At 44.4% G+C, this 18,422-nt stretch overlaps 1 protein-coding gene across 5 annotated transcripts in view; it reads right to left on the bottom strand.

Annotated features, from left to right (window-relative positions):
* Positions 1-337: 337 nt before the first annotated feature.
* Positions 338-18,422, bottom strand: part of TMEM192 (transmembrane protein 192) — a 35,301-nt gene continuing 17,216 nt past the window's right edge. For 3 of the 5 annotated variants that reach the window (XM_003899340.4, XM_009207808.4, XM_017959179.3), the window contains exons 4-6: positions 9,643-9,777; positions 6,748-6,850; positions 338-1,709 (exon numbers count right to left, since the gene is read on the bottom strand). In XM_003899340.4, the coding sequence (XP_003899389.3) occupies positions 1,571-1,709; positions 6,748-6,850; positions 9,643-9,777 (377 nt within the window). In that variant the 3' untranslated portion in view covers positions 338-1,570. Of the gene's footprint in view, positions 1,710-6,736; positions 6,851-9,642; positions 9,778-18,422 lie in introns of all 5 variants that reach the window. The other 2 variants (XM_031664182.1, XM_031664183.1) reach the window with 2 other exon arrangements.

Genomic DNA, 18,422 nt, shown 5'->3' with positions numbered 1-18,422 from the left:
ATGAGCAATCATCTTTATCTTAGTAGAAAACTTTCAGAATGCCCCAGCAATGGCTGTATCTAAAATAAACAGGTATTTGCCCTCCATAAATCAAATAGATGTGGCCAAGTCAATATATCCCTTGCCTATACAATTATATCGAACACATCCCTATATAGTTACATATCAAATATTGAATATTCAGCTAATGATCAAAAAAGATGAACACAGTCACAAATATCCCCTTCCTTCATATTCAGCCTTCAACCAACAGTCTTTCTAAGGCAGCATATAACAGAGCTAATAACAAATTGACGAATTAAAGGGGCATACTAGGAAAAATGGAGAAATAATGCCATTTGCTCTGAAAAATACTTCATTTTTATCTTAAGAATCAGATATGTTTAATATCTGCATATAACTTAATACGCATTTTATCCATTACATTTTTAAAGTATAATCTAAGGCTTTAAAAGGTATCTTTTTTTTATAGTAATTCAAAATTACAGAAGATGCCTTTCCTATAATTGAAGTTATTGATCAATTGAGGGTATAACCAGACTGAAATATACAGCAGCTTCTTGAAGAATGGCAGAAATAAAGTGAAAGTTCTAAATTCTTCTCTGAATTTTTCAGCTATTGCTAATGGAAGGTGCTGCCAATATAATAGGTAACACAGTTTTGTCTAACACTGGTCCAAGTAATCATCATATCTTATTTATTTTTATTTTTATTTTTTTGAGACGGAGTCTCGCTGTGTCACCCAGGCTGGAGTGCAGTGGCGCGATCTTGGCTCACTGCAAGTTCCGCCTCCTGGGTCCACACCGTTCTCCTGCGTCCACACCGTTCTCCTGCCTCAGCCTCCCGAGTAGCTGGGACTACAGGCACCTACCACCATGCCCGGCTAATTTTTTTGTATTTTCAGTAGAGATGGGGTTTCACTGTGTTAGCCAGGATGGTCTCGATCTCCTGACCTCGTGATCTGCCGCGCCCGGCCCTTATTTCTTAAGAATAGAAAACTGTAGAAGTTTGCATAGTAGATCATCTGGTGAGACCTCAGTCCTATGGTGAGAAAATTCTCTATAAAAGCTACATGGCCCATGATGTCATCCACCACCACATAAGCATATAAAATACATGATAAGGCTCTCCAGGAAAAAACATTCACAAGAAATAATGACTTCTTTCATCAGCTTAAAAGTGGGAAGAACTTATTTGATTAAAACCCTCTTTAAAATCGATTGTCTTGTTAGACTTCCCCTACCCATAATGAAATCATTACAGGGTTCTAATGTCAGGTGGAAAAGTGTTGACTATGGAGTTGTTTAGCCTCTGATTCTAGGATAAACCAAACAGTTAAATAATTTCCAAAAGTACAAAACAGACATTCCCCTCAAGTTACCCGGGCTTCTACAGGTACTTTTCAAGTGACCTACAAGCCCTATATTTTAAACAGCCACAGAAGTCAGAACCAAATTCAGGTTTCCAGCAAACACTGTAAACTGCAGTTCCCTGTGGCAGCCTGTCAGGTGGTCAGGCAGTCTGAAGGACTCTGGGTTCCTCTGCAATTGCTGTCATGACCACGAGCCTCTCACGTTCTACTTGGCTGGTCGTCCAGGTCTGAGGAAGTGAGAGCCAACAACCGCTTACTCAGCAGCGCATTGTGTCGCTTCAGGTATTCAATGGTGTCTCCTTGCTTTTCAACAATTTCTTCTAGGCCTGAAATAGTCCTGCAAATAATCAAGATATAAACGGGTTACACATATTCCCCAATACTCATTAGTGTTTTTGCAAACGAGTACCTATGAGTTTTTAGTAAAGCATATTGTATTTGTTACCTTTTCTTAGATGTCAGAAGCCAGGGCAATATTGCAAAATAATAAATTTTTCCTAAATCATTTTAGTAACTTCTACTCTTGAAATAAATTTAAAATGTTATAAACTTTCACAACTCTACATTTTAAAAAAGGTCATCACTGCTTTATTTAAGAAAGATCCTAATTTGTTAGAGTAAGATAATTGAGTATAAGTGATCAACTTAAATGGCATTTAAAGATAAGTAAAGGCAAAATTCATTCAATAATCAAATGACGATTAAAATAGACAACTCTGATCATGAGAAACAATTTTTTAAATGTATGGCATTTATTTCTTTTTGCATTTCTCCTTTTTTCTCCCATACCACAAACATGTATCTTTTTGCACTTGACACAAATAAAAATACTATTTAAGTATATAAAACAAACAAACAAAAAATCTAACTCCTTCCTACACTACTGCCCCAACCCACTTTGGTCTCACTGCTCAGAAGTAATAGCTATAAAGTGTTTTTAATTTCTTTTTTTTTTCTCTTTGAGACAGAGTCTCCCTGTCTCCCAGGCTGGAGTGCAGTGGTGCGATTTCGGCTCACTGCAAGCTCCGCCTCCCGGGTTCACGCCATTCTCCTGCCTCAGCCTCCCAAGTAGCTGGGACTACAGGTGCCCGCCACCATGCCCAGCCAATTTTTTGTATTTTTAGTAGAGATGGGGTTTCACCGTGTTAGCCAGGATGGTCTCGATCTCCTGACCTCGTGATCCGCCCACCTTGGCCTCCCAAAGTGCTGCGATTACAGGCGTGAGCCACCGTGCCCAGCAAGTGTTTTTAATTTCCTTCCACTAATTTATTAGTACTAGGAATAGTGATGATGATAATGATAATGACAATAATATGCCAGATAAATTTTAATGTTGACTAAAAATTGCCTATTCAAGAAATAAAATGTTATTGGATGTGTTTTACTCAGATATCCTATATGTGCTAAAAGGGAAATATTTCAAGGGATGGTGAGAAATTCAGTATGAAAAATATCACATGGGAATGGTCCCATGTGAACAAAAAAGATTTATTCTTAGAAATAGTTATGCTTATAAATAATGTGGTTACAGGAATGGGCTATGTAACCACGTTACTATTATTATTATTTTTTGAGACACAGTCTAGCTCTGTCATTCAGGCTGGAGTGCAGTGGCATGATCTCCGTTCACTGCAACCTCCGCCTCCTGGGTTTAAGCGATTCTCCTGTCTCAGCCTCCTGGGTAGCTGGGATTACCGGCGCCCACCACCACGCCCAGCTAATTTTTGTATACTTAGCAGAGATGGGGTTTCACCATGCCGACCAGGCTGGTCTGAACTGATCTCAGGTGATCCACCCACCTCAGCCTCACAAAGTGCTGGGATTACAGGCATGAGCCACCATGTCCGGCATAAACTGAATTTTATTGACCCCAAGTTAACCCCATGAGGTGAAGGGAATACATTTTAAAGTTTTCCATTAAGTCATAAGAGGGCAATATTAGGTAAACTCTTCAGTGCTCAGGGAGAACAAGATGAAATATGAAAAGGGTCAAGGTCAGGAAGACCAGTCTCTGAATTTAATAAGCCCAAAAGTTAACAAAGAGATAACCAAGAATTGATACTAAAGTTATTCCTCTATTTAGGATACAATGAAGAAAAAGAGTCAACAAAATAAGAAGGCAGATCATGGTAGGTGAAAAGTGACAAAAAAGGTTGTATTTTCTGGCCGGGCGTGGTGGCTCAAGCCTGTAATCCCAGCACTTTGGGAGGCCGAGACAGGCGGATCACGAGGTCAGGAGATCAAGATCATCCTGGCTAACACGGTGAAACCCCGTCTCTACTAAAAAAATACAAAAAATACAAAAAACTAGCCGGGCGTGGTGGCGGGCGCCTGTAGTCCCAGCTACTCGGGAGGCTGAGGCTAGAGAATCGCTTGAACCTGGGAGGCAGAGGTTGCAGTGAGCCAGGATCGTGCCATTGCACTCCAGCCTGGGCAACAGAGTGAGACTCCTCTCAAAAAAAAAAAAAAAAAGAAAGAAAAAAAGAACAACAGACGTGACGCAGATAAAGAAGAAAAGGGGTCTGAAGTCTGAGCTTTGGGCACACCAATCTTTAGGAGTCTGGAAGGCGAAGGGGAGCAGGATAAAGAGACTGAAAAAGGAAGGGCCGGCAAGGAAACCAGGAGAGCCCAGGGAAGCATTTCAAGGAACAGGCAGTGGTTAACTGTGCCCACTGCCATTGAGAGGCAAACACAAGGACCAAGAGTCAGTTCACTCTGGATTGGGCAAAGTAGAGGCCATCGGAGGGACTGCAGGGGAAGATGGGAGTAGGGTGACCAGTAAGGAGACTCTTGCATATCCAGGTGAGAGATGTTAGTGGCAGTGGAGGTAGAGAGCAGTGGTTGGATTATTATTTTATTTTTATTTTTATTTTATTTATTTATTTAGAGACAGAGTCTCACTCAGTTTATTTATTTATTTATTTAGAGACAGAGTCTCACTCTATTTATTTATTTATTTAGGGACAGAGTCTCACTCTGTCACCCAGGCTGGAGTGCAGTGGTGAAATCTTGGCTCACCTCAATCTCCACCTCCCGGGTTCAAGTGATTCTTCTGTTTCAGCCTCCCAAGTAGCTGAGATTACAGGTGTGAGCCACTGCACCCGGCCAGATTATTATTTTAGAGATGGACCCAACAGGACTTGCTGATGGGTTATCTGGGTGGTGGTGGGGTGAAAGAAGTCAAGGATGATGCCAGCTTTCCGGCCTGAGCAACCTGTTGAAGAGCCATGCTACTTCCCAAGATGGGGTGGGGAGAAGGTTGAATTTGAGTTGGGAGAGGGCTCTGTGTTGGACACATTAAGTTTGCAGACATCCAACTGGAGATGCTGATGGCTAATGAGAAAGTCAGATACACAAATCTGTACCACAGGGGAAATACACAGTTGGAGATACATGTTTAGGAGTCAGCAGCATATTTATGGGATCTATTTTTCTGTTGTTGTTTATATCCACTTAACACTCATACAGAGTTTAAAAAAAAAAAAAGGTTCACAATGAAAAACAACAATTCCCTCCCTCGCTCCTCATGATCCACCACCTCTGAGTTTCAGGTCCAAAGGTAGCCACTTTCAACTCTTTGTAACTGTTTCTTCTATATTTCTCTCTGTATTTCCAAATAATGAGATTATACAATTTCTTGATTTTTCCATGTTTGCTATTTTTCTGCAGACTTTCTATATAAGAAATTAGAATTTAGCTCTCTTACTTTCCCCAAATCCATATACATATAAATTTAATGTCTTCTTTCTTGTAGCCTCTTAATCCAGTAAGCAATATTCCAATTTTGGGTTAAATCAATATTCAGAATCTGTAATATCACTATGTAGATATTAGCCACAGTTAAATAAATATGTAACAGTTGGCTAAATATTAGCTAGAGTTAAGCCATGTAAATCAGTCTTCTGATTTACCTAGAATTAATAATCACCTCGTTTTTTGTTTATATAGTTTTATTTTTTGAGTCAGGGTCTCACTCTGTCGCCCAGGATGGAGTGCAGTGGCTCTCTGCAGCCTCAGTCTCCTGGCCTCAATCAATCCTCTCACCTCAGCCTCTTGAGTAGCTGGGACCACAGGTGCCTGCCACCACACTTGGCTAATTTTTTGTACTTTTGCAGAGACAGGGTTTTGGCATGTTGCCCAGGCTGGTCTTGAACTCCAGGGCTTCAGTGATCCACCCATCTTGACCTCCCAAAGTGCTGAGATCACAGGCATGAGCCACCACACGGGCCTGTATAGTTTTTTACATCTACTTTAGCCCCAAGATCTCCAACAGATGTGAATGATATTTTAATTACCATGGAAGTCACTTAGGGAGAGACTGTATAGAAACAAGGGAGGGCAGACCGGGCTGGCTGTTCGGGAGGCTAAAGTGGGAGGATTGCTTGAGCCCAGGAGTTTGAGGCCAGCCTGGGCAACACAGAGAGACTCCATCCCTTAAAAAGAAAGAAACAGGCCGGGCGAGCTGGCTCATGTCTGTAATCCCAGCACTTTGGGAAGCCGAGGCTGGTGGATCACCTGAGGTCAGGAGTTCGAGACCAGCCTGACTAACATGGAGAAACCCCATCTCTACTAAAAATACAAAATTAGCCAGGCGTGGTGCCGCATGCCTGTAATCCCATCTACTGGGGAGGCTGAGGCAGGAGAATCGCTTGAAACTGGGAGGTGGAGGTTGCAGTGAGCCAAGATCATGCCATTGCACACCAGCCTGGGCAACAAGAGCAAAACTCCATCTCAAAAAAAAAAAAAAAGAAAAAAACAAAGACACCTATAAAGAAAGGTGCTTTGGTCGGGTGCGGTGGCTCACACCTGTATTCCCAGCACTTTGGGAGGCTGAGGCAGGCGGATCACGAGGTCAGGAGATCGAGACCATCCTGGCTAACACGGTGAAATCCCGTCTCTACTAAAAATACAAAAAAAATTAGCCAGGCGTGGTGGCAGGTGCCTGTAGTCCCAGCTACTTGGGAGGCTGAGGCAGGAGAATGGTGTGAACCCGGGAGGCGCAGCTTGCAGTGAGCCGAGATTGCACCACTGCACTCCAGCCTGGGCTACAGAGCGAGACTCTGTCTCAAAAAAAAAAAAAAAAAAAAAAAAAAAAGGTGCTTCAAGGAGGGAGTAACCAGTTAATGATGTCAAAAGCTCTTTAGAGGTTAAGTAGGTTGGCTAAGTGGTTAATCTTACTTTTGCATCAAATATATGGCCTGTTTAATACATTTACATATCCTGATTTAGACTTGATTTCATACAGCTGAAAGGAAATAAACAAATCAAACAAATGTAAAAGTACAAATACACGATCACAAATTCCAAGCATCAGAATGGTTTCTAGCTTTCTAGGGGAAAAAACTCAATTATTTTATTTCTTACCTACATCTTACCTGAATCCAGTCTCCGAGGTAACATTGCTGGGGTAAGCATAGATTTTTTCTTCCTCAAGTATATCAGGCTGTGGTTTAGCTTTATTAAATCTCTGGATTTTCACTAAAATAATAAAGTCACTATTAGATCGAATTCTGAAAAACAAGTCTAGTTTCGTTTTTTCAAATTATGCTAATTTGCTGTTCTTATTAACGTCCTCGAATATTTCAAAGTCTACTATGTGCCAGGCCTGTTCTAAGCTCTGCGAATACAGGGATTGCATTAGTCTTGAAAATAGCAATAATAGCTGACATTTATTGTGCACTTAGAACACACGAGGCACAGTTTAAATGTTTTACATGGATGCCCTCATTCAGTTCTCATAACCACCTGCATGAAGTGGATGTACTTATTACCCCCCAGTGAAGCCCAGAGAAGTTGAGCAACCAGTCAGCCATCTAATTCAGAAATCATGACTTCCTCTGGTCCAGGGGAAAACAGAGATAATAAGCCGACATTCTAAGACAGTATGGAAAGTACCTTCAACAGAAGCTTGTGCAAGAGGCTTGCACAGGGAGTTGTCAAGCTGCTTTTTGGCCTGGAAAGCAGTGCTTAACTCAACAGGAGATATTAGAGAGGGGAAAGAGGATAGAGCTTGAGCCTATCCTTGAGAGAAACACAGGAATTAATCACACAGACTAGGAGACTAAAGAAGGGTGCTTCAGGTGCAGGAGGAGTCAGAACAAATGCTATGGTCTTGAGAAGCTACACATATGTATGGGTGTGAGGGTGTATGGACAAGGGGTGAGGTTGGGAAGGTGGGCAGAGAATGCATCAGGAGTGGCTGGTGTGTCATGTAAGGCATTTACTTTTTTTTTTTGAGACAGAGTCTTGCTCTGTCACCCAACCTTGGCTCACTGCAACCTCCGTCTCTGCCTCCTAGGTTCAAGCAATTCTCCCACCTCAGCCTCCCAACTGGGATTACAGGTGTGTGCCACCACACCCAGCTAATTTTTTTGTATTTTCAGTAGAGATGGTGTTTCATCATGTTGGCCAGGCTGGTCTCAAATTCCTGGGCTCAAGTGATCCGACTGCCTTGGCCTCCCAAAGTGCTGGGACTACAGGCATGAGTCATCAGGCCCGGCCTAAGGCATTTAGATTTTATCCTCAGAGCAACTGGTAGAGTCATTGAAAGGATCTCACCATCATCCCTGAAGAGCAGGCTATGTAGAGGCCATTCAAGGAGAACCTTTCAGGTCCAGCATGATGGCTCATGTCTGTAATCCTACCACTTTGGGAGGCCGAGGCAGGTAGATGATCTGACCTCTGGAGTTTGAGACCAGCCCGGCGAACATGGTGAGATGCCGTCTTTATTAAAAATACAAAAATTAGCTGGGCATGGTAGTAGGCACCTATAATCCTAGCCACTCAGGAGGCTGAGGCAGGAGAATCTCTTAAACCCAGGAGGTGGAGGTTGCAGTGAGCTGAGATCGCGCCATTGCACTCCAGCCTGGGCGACGAGAGCGAAACTTTGTCTCAAAAAAAAAAAAAAAAAAGAAAAGAAAATGCTTTTTATGCCACATGAAAACTTCAGATTTTTTTCCTTCAGCTGTTAGAAAACTCTGGGCAGGGAAGCTGTTAACAATCAGAGTTAAGTATGAACAAGATCACACTGGCAGGAATAAGAAATATGAATCAGTGGACAGAGGGAAAGAGACCTGTTATGTGTCTATTGGATACAGCCATGCAAGAGATGATGAGTACCTACCTAACCAAGGCAGTGAGTGGCAGGGACCAAAGAAAAGAGACAGAGCTGAAAGACAGGTCCTGTCTGTCAGTAAGACTGATGACTGACGATCCCCAATCCTATCCAGTTCTTGGGGAGTGAGGTAGAAGGAAGAAGGTAGATGACTCCTACGTTTCTAGGATTCTGATTTATCAAGTGGATGCAGGCTGGTATTGTTAACTGAGCTAGAAGAGGAGGGTTAGGATGGAGGGAAATTTTGAAGAAAATTATGTTCTGTTCAATTCTGATCTTGTTGGTACCTGTGGGACATGTGGATGAAAACTTCACTAAGCAGATGAATATATAAAATTTGGGACCAGGTGCAGTGGGTCATGCCTGTAATCCCAGCACTTTGGGAGGCCAAGGTGGGCAGATCACCTGAGGTCAGGAGTTAGAGACCATCCTGGCTAACATGACGAAACCCCACCTCTATTAAAGTGCTAGCCTCCTAAAGTGCTAGGATTACAGACATGAGCCACTGTCCCTGGCCTATTTCTTAATTTTTAATTTTAAATGTCAAGCTAACATTTCAGCTGCCTTCAGAGAAGCAAAAGTTTGCGGATGTTTTTGTTGTTGTTGTCTTAGGAGACAGGGTCTTACTCTGTCACCCAGGCTGGAGTGCGGGCATGTGATCTCGGCTCATTGCAACCTCTGCCTCCCAGGCTCTAGTGATCCTCCCACTTTAGCCTCCCGAGGGGTTGGGACCACAGTTGTGCACCACCATACCTGGCTAATTTTTTGTATTTTTTGTAGAGATGGATTTCATCATGTTGCCCAGGCTGGTCTTGAACTCCAGAGCTCAAGGGATCCTCCTGCCTCAGTCTCCCAAAGTGCTGGGATTACAAGCTTGAACCACCTTTCCCAGCCCAAAAAGTACATGTCTTGTTTTAATGAAAAAGGTTCACTTGCGTTGACAAAAATTTATTAATGACACAATCTTAAAAGAATGGGGTCTCACAGGTGGTGGCTGTACCTTCCTGTTGGTTTGAAATTAAAGAAGTCTGCATGTGGTCACCACTCAGATACACAGAGAACTTCCTTGTCGCTAAGATAATGGGCTATACTTTACACTGGGAGGAAAGGAAGCAGTTCGAGGTTCCTATAAGAACAGGCTCATTGTAATTCTCACCTGTGTAAATGAGGAGACATATCAGGGAACAGATGAGTTCCAGGGCCAAGAGGGCCAGAATGAGGTCAAGATACAATCTGCCGGGCTCTGGGAAGGAGTGCTGCATGCACAGTATGAGGAGAAGCACTGTGTTGCCTGAGGAGGAGAAACATAAAACACAGCGTGTGATGAGAAAGACATATATGGTCTTTGTCCAATAGATAGTTGGCCTTTGTCTGGTTCCTTATACAGAGCTCCTAAAACACTTGTTAATTTCCTGCGTGATCAGAGCCTTCAGAAATGAAGACCCAGGCCAGGTGCAGTGGCTCACACCTGTAATTTCAGCATTTTGTGAAGCCAAGGCAAGAGGACTGCTTGAGCCCAGGTGGTCAAGATCAGCTTAGGCAACATAGCAAGACCCCCCATCTACAAAACAATATAAAAAATTAGCCAGGCATGGTGGCACACATATGTAGTTCCAGCTACCTAGGAGGCTAAGGTGGGAGGATTGCTTGAGCCTGGGAGGTTGAGGCTGCAGTGAGCTGAGGTCATGCCACTGCACTCCAGCCTGGGCCACAGAGCACGACCCTATCGCAAACAAACAAACAAAAAAAACTAAAAAAAAAAAAAAAAAAAAAAAAGAAATGAAAGACCCAGAGAAAACTATTCTTATGCTTAGGTTTGATGAAGAATGGACAGCCATGTAGAACTGTGATTGGACAAAGTATGACCTAATGGGAATAGACTGAAGGGCGTAACCCAGTAAGGCCTGTCTATTCAGATTCTTCTTGGCGTCTCTGTGTAGACTCCTCACCCCCAACCCTCCTGCCATATAGGGCAGGACCCCTCTGAAATAAGGGTCTTCAAGGGAAAAGGGTAAAGGGAGAAAGTGACCTTTCTAGATTTGATGGCCTGCTTTGGGAGAGAGGAATCTAGTTTCTACGGCCTGCCTTTGGGAAGAAGCGTTCTGGTTTCTATGACTGGCCAGGGGAGAAAGAAGGACAAGAAACAGGAGGGCAGGAAGGCAGACAGACTTTGCTTCTGAGCCCCTTCTAATCTCCGTTAGTTTGGAGTACTGAGCATGCCAGAGCCCTGCACTTTGGAGTATGGTGTTCTGAATCCCAACAGGTATATTTGGTTTTTGTATAGAGTTCCTAAAACCCTTGGAATTTCCTGATAGAAGTGTCTTTTAGGCTGGGCGCAGTGGCTCAGGTCTGTCATCCTAACACTTTGGGAGGCCAAGGTGGGCGGATCACCTGAGGTTGGGAGTTTGAGACCAGCCTGACCAACATGAAGAAACCCAGTCTCTACTAAAAATACAAAATTGGCTGGGTGTGGTGGCGCATGCCTGTAATCCCAGCTACTTGGGAGGCTGAGGCAGGAGAATCACTTGAACCCGGGAAGCGGAAGTTGCAGTGAGCCGAGATCGTGGCACTGCACTCCAGCCTAGGCAACAAGAGCGAAACTCCATCTCAAAACAACAAAAAAAAACAAACAAAAACAAAAACAAAAAAGGTTATGGTGACGGGACATGCCTGTAGTCCCAGCTACTTGAGAGTTTGAGGCAGAATAGCTTGAACCCAGGAGGCGGAGGTTGCGGTGAGCCGAGATCGTGGCACTGCACTCCAGCCTGGGCAACAAGAGCGAAACTCCATCTCAAAAAAACCAAAAAAAAAAACCCCAAAAACAAAAAAAAAAAAAACAAAAAAGGCATGGTGGCGGGACATGCCTATAGTCCCAGCTACTTGAGAATTTGAGGCAGGAGAATCGCTTGAACCTGGGAGGCAGAGGTTGCAGTGAGCCAAGATCACACCACTGCACTCCAGCCTGGTGACACAGCGAGACTCCATTTCAAAAAAAAAAAATCTATTGAACAATGAGTTCTGATGAATTTCCGGGTTGCCGGGAGGGTGGTGCACCCCAACTCCATGTGGACAGAAGCTCCTGTACTTGGGACCCTGCTAGACCTCACGCAATGTACCTCTTCATCTGGCTGTTCATCTATCTCCTTTATAACAAACCAGAAAACATAAGTGTGTCCCTGAGTTTTGTGAACCATTCTAGCAAATTACAGAACTCAAGAAGAGAGGGGCCAGGTGTGGTGGCTCACACCCGTAATCCCAACACTTTGGGAGGCCGAGGCAGGTGGTTCACTTGAGGTCAGGAGTTCGAGAGCAGTATGGCCAACATGGCGAAACCCTGTCTCCACTAAAAATACAAAAATTAGCCGGTGTGGTGGTGCACATCTGTAATCCCAGCTACTTGGGAGGCTGACACAGGAGAATCACTTGATCCCGGAAGGCGGAGGTTGCAGTGAGCTGAGATCGCACCACTGCACTCCAGCCTGGGAGACAGAGACAAAAAAAAAAAAAAAAAAGAGGTCATAGAAACCCCAGTTTATAATTGGTACATCAGAAGTATGGGAAGTATGGTCTTTCAACGGACATCTGAAATGGGGAGAGTCTTGTGGGATTGAGCCCTTTAATTTGTGGGATCTAAGACTATCTGTGGATAGATGGTGCTATAATTGGATTAAGTTGAAGAACACCCAGTTGGTGTCTGCTGGAGAACTGAATTAAACTGTTGTAGGGGAAACTCTACACATCTAGTTTAGTAAGAAGTGTTCTTGGCCGGGCGCGGTGGCTCAAGCGTGTAATCCCAGCACTTTGGGAGGCCGAGACGGGCAGATCACGAGGTCAGGAGATTGAGACCATCCTGGCTAACACGGTGAAACCCGGTTTCTACTAAAAAACACAAAAAACTAGCCGGGCAAGGTGGCGGGCGCCTGTAGTCCCAGCTACTCGGGAGGCTGAGGCAGGAGAAGGGTGTAAACCCAGGAGGTGGAGCTTGCAGTGAGCTGAGATCGCGCCACTGCACTCCAGCCTGGGGGACAGAGCAAGACTCCGTCTCAAAAAAAAAAAAAAAAAAAAAGAAGTGTTCTGTGTAGGAACGTAGAAAAGCAGTTTTTTCAGACAACATGTTAGAGCTCAGCACTGACACTCACAAGGGCATACCTGCACAAAAAACTATTTATTCTTAGCAGCAAAGGAAGTTAAAGGATAAAAACAAAATACTGCTAAATTTGGGGGAAAATGGAAAAAAAATCTACACATCTAAGAGTTAATAATGGCCCATAATACAAATATATAAAAACTTGAACTTTCTTAAAAACTTAGGAATGATTTTTTGCTTTATAGAATTATTAACAATTACTTCCTTTGGGTACCCAATGCAAGTAAAAAGTAATGCCATTTTTAGAAGTTTGCATTTAAGACACAAAAAAGAAAAAAAAAAATATTTGCATTAGGCCAGTTCTTCAGGACCCACATGGTGGGAATCCTAGGAGCCCATTCTGGTCACCTCGTACAGCAACAGCAGAACTAAAGGATGATTAAGAGTGTGCCCATGATCCAGACTACCTGGATGAAAACCCAGGACAAGTTACCTAGTATCTCTGCTTTTCCAGTCCCCATCTAAAAATTGGGGATAATAGTACCTTCCTCAGAATGCTGGTCTTTTTTTTTTTTGAGTTGGAGTCTTGCTCTGCTGCCCAGGCTGGAGTGCAAAGGCACAATCTCAGCTCACTGCAACCTCCGCCTCCCGCGTTCAAGCAATTCTCCTGCCTTAGCGTCCTGAGCAGCTGGGATTACAGGTGTGCACCATCACGTCCGGCTAATTTTTGTATTTTTAGTAGAAACCGGGTTTCACCACGTTAGCCAGGCTGGTCTTTTTTTTTTTTCTTGACGGAGTCTCTCTCTGTCACCCAGGCTGGAGTGCAGTGGCACGATCTCAGCTCACTGCAAGCTCCGCCTCCCGGGTTCACGCCATTCTCCTGCCTCAGCCTCCCGAGCAGCTGGGACTACAGGCGCCCGCCACCGCGCCCGGCTAATTTTTTGTATTTTTAGTAGAGACAGGGTTTCACTATGGTCTCGATCTCCTGACCTCATGATCCGCCCACCTCGGCCTCCCAAAGTGCTGGGATTACAGGCATGAGCCACCGCGCCCGGCCACCAGGCTGGTCTTGAACTCCTGACTGCAAGTGATCTGCGAGCCTCGGCCTCCCAAAGTGCCTGGCCCACAGTGCTATTCTGGGGAGTGAGTTAATATGTGAAAAATTCTTAGAACAGTGCCTGGCCTGTAAACGTTCAATAAATATTACCTGTTTCCACCCCCCACCACACACTCAGCATATCTATTACTTACTTATGAGAACCAGGACCATTTTAACCTCAATTTGCACTTTTATTCTGACAAATGTCAAAGAGAAGTTCAGGGGCAGACTCTGTAGCATCTTATCTTAGAATTTTCTAAAACTTATTTAACATATTTATGTGGGTCTGATCCTGAGAGGGAAAATGCTTAATTTATCTTCTATTGCTTGACACAAAAGAAATTATTGTGAGCCAAAGAGCCTTGCTGAAAGAACCCCCAATTCAAACTAACTACACAAGCCTAGGAGTTTGAGACTACAGTGAGCTATGACAGCACAACTACACTCCAGCCTGGGCAACAGAGCGAGACCTTGTCTCTAAAACAAACAAACAAAACAAAAAACAAAACAAAAAGAGTTTTGACAAAATATCACTGAATTTAAAAAAGAAAAGTAACGACACAAAGTTACCTTCTAGCAGGCCCACTCACGCAATGACCTGTCACAGTATATTAGCATATTGACAGATTCTTTGTAAATCAGTTTTGTGAACAAGATAAATACAGGTTTTTGGTTTTTTTCTTTTTTTTTTTTTGAGATGGAGTCTTGCTCTGTCACCAAGGCTGGAGTGCAGTGGCATAATCTCGGCTCACTGCAACCTCCGCCTCCCAGGTTCATGTGATTCTCCTGCCTCAGCCTCCCGAGTAGCTGGGATTATAGGCATGTGCCACCACGCCCGGCTAATTTTTGTGTTTTTCGTAGAGACGGGGTTTCACCATGTTGGTCAGGCTGGTCTTGAACTCCTGACCTCGTGATTCGCCTGCTTCGGACTCCCAAAGTGCTGGGATTACAGGTGTCAGCCACCCCACCCGGCCGATACAGTTTTACAACATTTAGGAAAGAAATACACGCTAGGAAAAAAAAATCTTCTGCAGAGAAATGAAAAGAGTTTTCAAAGGATTTTAAAAGTACTGGGCAAATCCTATGTACCAGCAAGTTCACAGTCTGGTGGGGAAGCAATACTGAAATAAAACATTCCTTATAATGGTATGTGCTGTGGACATTACACAAGTACCTGCCTTGAAGAAGACCACCCTATATAATATCTTAGTTCAGACGAAAGCCACTTCACCTCTGGGTTACCACATCAGCCTCCTTACCAGTTTTGTGCTAACCAAATACACTCTCCAGTTCTACAGTAATAGTCTAATAGCTGGTGTCTTTTTTTTTTTTTTGAGACAGAGTCTTACTCTGTTGCCCAGGCTGGTGAGATCTCAGCTCACTGTAACCTCTGCCTTCCCAGTTCAAGTGATTCTCGGCCTCCCTAGTAGCTGGAATTACAGGCGCCTGCCATGCCACCATGCCCAGCTAATTTTTGTATTTGTTTTTTTTTTTTTTTTTTTTTGAGACAGAGTTTTGCTCTTTTTGCCCAGGCTGGAGTGCAATGGTGCGATCTCGGCTCACTGCAACCTCCGCCTCCCGGGTTCAAGCGATTCTCCTGCCTCAGCCTCCCGAGTAGCTGGGATTACAGGCATGTGCCACCACCCCGGCTAATTTTGTATTTTTAGTAGAGATGGGGTTTCTCCATGTTGGTCAGGCTGGTCTTGAACTCCCAACCTCAGGTGATCCACCTGCCTCGGCCTCCCAAAGTGCTGGTATTACAAGCGTGAGCCACCGCGCCCGGCTGTTTTGTTTTTTTTTGAGTTGGAGTTTTGCTCTTGTTGCCCAGGAGGGAGTGCAATGGTGCAATCTCAGCTTACTGTAACCTCCGCCTCCCTGGTTCAAGCGATTTTTCTGTTTCAGCCTCCTGAGTAGCTGAGATTACAGATGCCCGCCACCATACCTGGCTAATTTTTTGTATTTTTAGTAGAGATGGAGTTTCACCATGTTGGCCAGACTGGTCTCGAACTCCTGACGTCAGGTGATCCGCCTACCTCGGCCTCCTAAAGTGCTGGGATTACAGGCGTTAGCCATGGCACCTGGCCTAATTTTTGTATTTTTAACAGAGACAGGTTTTCACCATGTTGGCCAGGCTGATCTGGAACCCTTGGCCTCAAGTGACCGGCCTGCCTTGGCCTCCCAAAGTGCTGGGATTACAGGAGTGAGCTACCAAGCCCGGCCTAGTTTAGTGTTTTTTAAATGGTTTTATAACCATAGACACAGTCTAAATGTTTTTTGGTTTACGTCACTCACCATTTTAAAAAGATTCTAGGCTGGCGGTGGCTCCTGAGGTCAAAAGTTCGAGACCAGCCTGACCAACGTGGAGAAACCCCATCTCTACTAAAAATACAAAATTAGCTGGGTGTGATGGCGCATGCCTGTAATCCCAGCTACTTAGGAGGCTGAGGCAGAAGAATCGCTGAACCCGGGAGGCGGCGGTTGCGGTGAGCTGAGATCCTGCCATTGCACTCCAGCCTGGGCGACAGAGCGAGACTCTGTCTCAAAAAAAAAACCAAAAAAACAAAGATTCTAGGCAGGTGTGGTGGCTCACGCCTGTAATCCCAACACTTTGGGAGGTCAAGGCAGGTGGATCACTTGAGGTTGGGAGTTCAAGACCAGCCTGACCAACATGGTGAAACCCCGTCTCTACTAACAATACAAAATTAGCTGGGCGTGGTAGTGCATACCTGTAATCCCAGCCACTCGGGAAGCTGAGCCAGAGGAATTGCTTGAACCCAGCAGGTGGAGGTTGCAGTGAGCCAAGATGGCACCACTGCACTCCAGCCTGGGCAACAAGAGTGAAACTCAGTCTCACAAAAAAAAAAAAAAAAAAAAAAAAGATTCTAAGGTTAATGCTTGCTATTCATTAAGAATATTTGGGGTTGGACACGGTGGTTTGCGCCTATAATCCCAGTACTTTGGGAGGCCAAGGCGGGTGGATCACAAGGTCAGGAGATCAAGACCATCCTGGCTAACACGGTGAAACCCTGTCTCTACCAAAAATACAAAAAATTAGCCGGGTATGGTGGTAGGTGCCTGTAGTCCCAGCTACTCGGGAGGCTGAGGCAGGAGAATGGCATGAACCTGGGAAGTGGAGCTTGCAGTGAGCCAAGATCGTGCCACTGCACTCCAGCCTGGGCGACAGAGCAAGACTCCGTCTCAAAAAAAAAAAAAAAAAAAAAGAATATTTGGAAGAAATAAGTTCCTGTGGGCTGGGTGGTCCTGTAATGACCACAAACTGGGCTCCAGTGTAGGATCTGCTGCCTCCTAGAAACGAAACCCATGCTATCACCCAGACTTGGACTCCTCCACTGTAAAACGGGGGAAATAATGCTTATCACACAGGGTTCTGGTAGGAAGCAATGAACTAACAATGCCTAAGTAGACTTGTAGTAAATGCCATGTATCATTATTATTAAAACAAGAATTCTGATTTTCAATTCCAGACACATGCTATGCAGCCCCTCCTCCAAACAAAACTCACAGGGGACTTGAAGTCAGATGCTATGCTACATATAGGAGAGACCTAGCCGCTCTGGCTCACCCCAGGGCACCAGACCCAGATATCAGTGAGGACTCCAGCTGGCATTTCTACAAGTCAACTAAGCCAGTCTTGGGCCCTCCCAAAGAATGTGGGCCTCTGAGAACTAAAAGTGAGCAGGAAGGACACAATCACTATGCCCTCAGGTCCTATAATTCCTGCCGAGAATTCCTTCCAGAATTTACCTTCAAGAGCAGTTCCCTTGAACTGCACTTTTGCATGTCCTCAGCCTCTGGCTTCACACTTTGAGGCCCCAGAGAGACTGTTCGACTGGACCCATATGATGGGTTGAAAATTACTATTTTCAGTGAAGGACCAAGTTTTCATTTCAATGTGAAAAAAGCCCCAAATATGCAACTTGGCTCTGTAACTAATAATAATTGATTTTTTATTTTATTTTATTTTAATTTAAGATGGAGTCTCACTCTGTCGCTCAGGCTGGAGTGCAATGGCGCCATCTTCACTCACTGCAACCTCCACCTCCCAGGTTCAAGCAATTCTCCTGCCTCAGCCTCCTGAGTAGCTGGGATTATAGGTACCCACCACCACCCCCAGTCATGCCCAGCTAATTTTTTTTTTTTTTTTTGTATTTTTAGTACAGACGGGGTTTCACCATGTTAGCCAGGCCTGTCTCGGACTCCTGACATCAGGTGATCTGCCTGCCTCGACCTCCCAAAGTGATGGTATTACAGGTGTGAGCCACCACACCTGGCCCAAATACATTTTGAACTCAAATATTATTAGGCGGGGCGCAGTGGCTCATGTCTGTGATGCCAGCACTATGGGAGGCTGAGGTGAGTGGATCACCTGAGTCAGCCCACCAGCCTGGCCAACACGGTGGCTTCCCCATCTCTACTAAAATATAAAAAATTTGCTGTGCATGTGGTGTGCATGATCCAGCCTGGGGAGGCTGAGGCAGGAGAATCAGTTGAACCTGGGAGGCAGAGGTTGCAGTGAGCTGAGTTCACACCACTGCACTCCAGCCTGGATAACAGAGCAAGACCCCTGCCTCAAAAAATATATATATATATATATATATATGGATCTAAGGAAGGAGAACAGATAAATCGGGTAAATATTTTCACTTGGTAGGAAAGCAAAGCCCTTTCTCCCATCTCTACCCAAAAGTAAATAATTTTTTTTCTTCTCTGGAAAATAACAAAATATATC

The sequence above is a fragment of the Papio anubis genome, chromosome 3, assembly GCF_008728515.1.
Source record: "Papio anubis isolate 15944 chromosome 3, Panubis1.0, whole genome shotgun sequence".
Taxonomy (NCBI): domain Eukaryota; kingdom Metazoa; phylum Chordata; class Mammalia; order Primates; family Cercopithecidae; genus Papio; species Papio anubis.
Note: the sequence above shows the minus strand (reverse complement) of the source record. Positions and strands in the feature narration are given on the sequence as shown.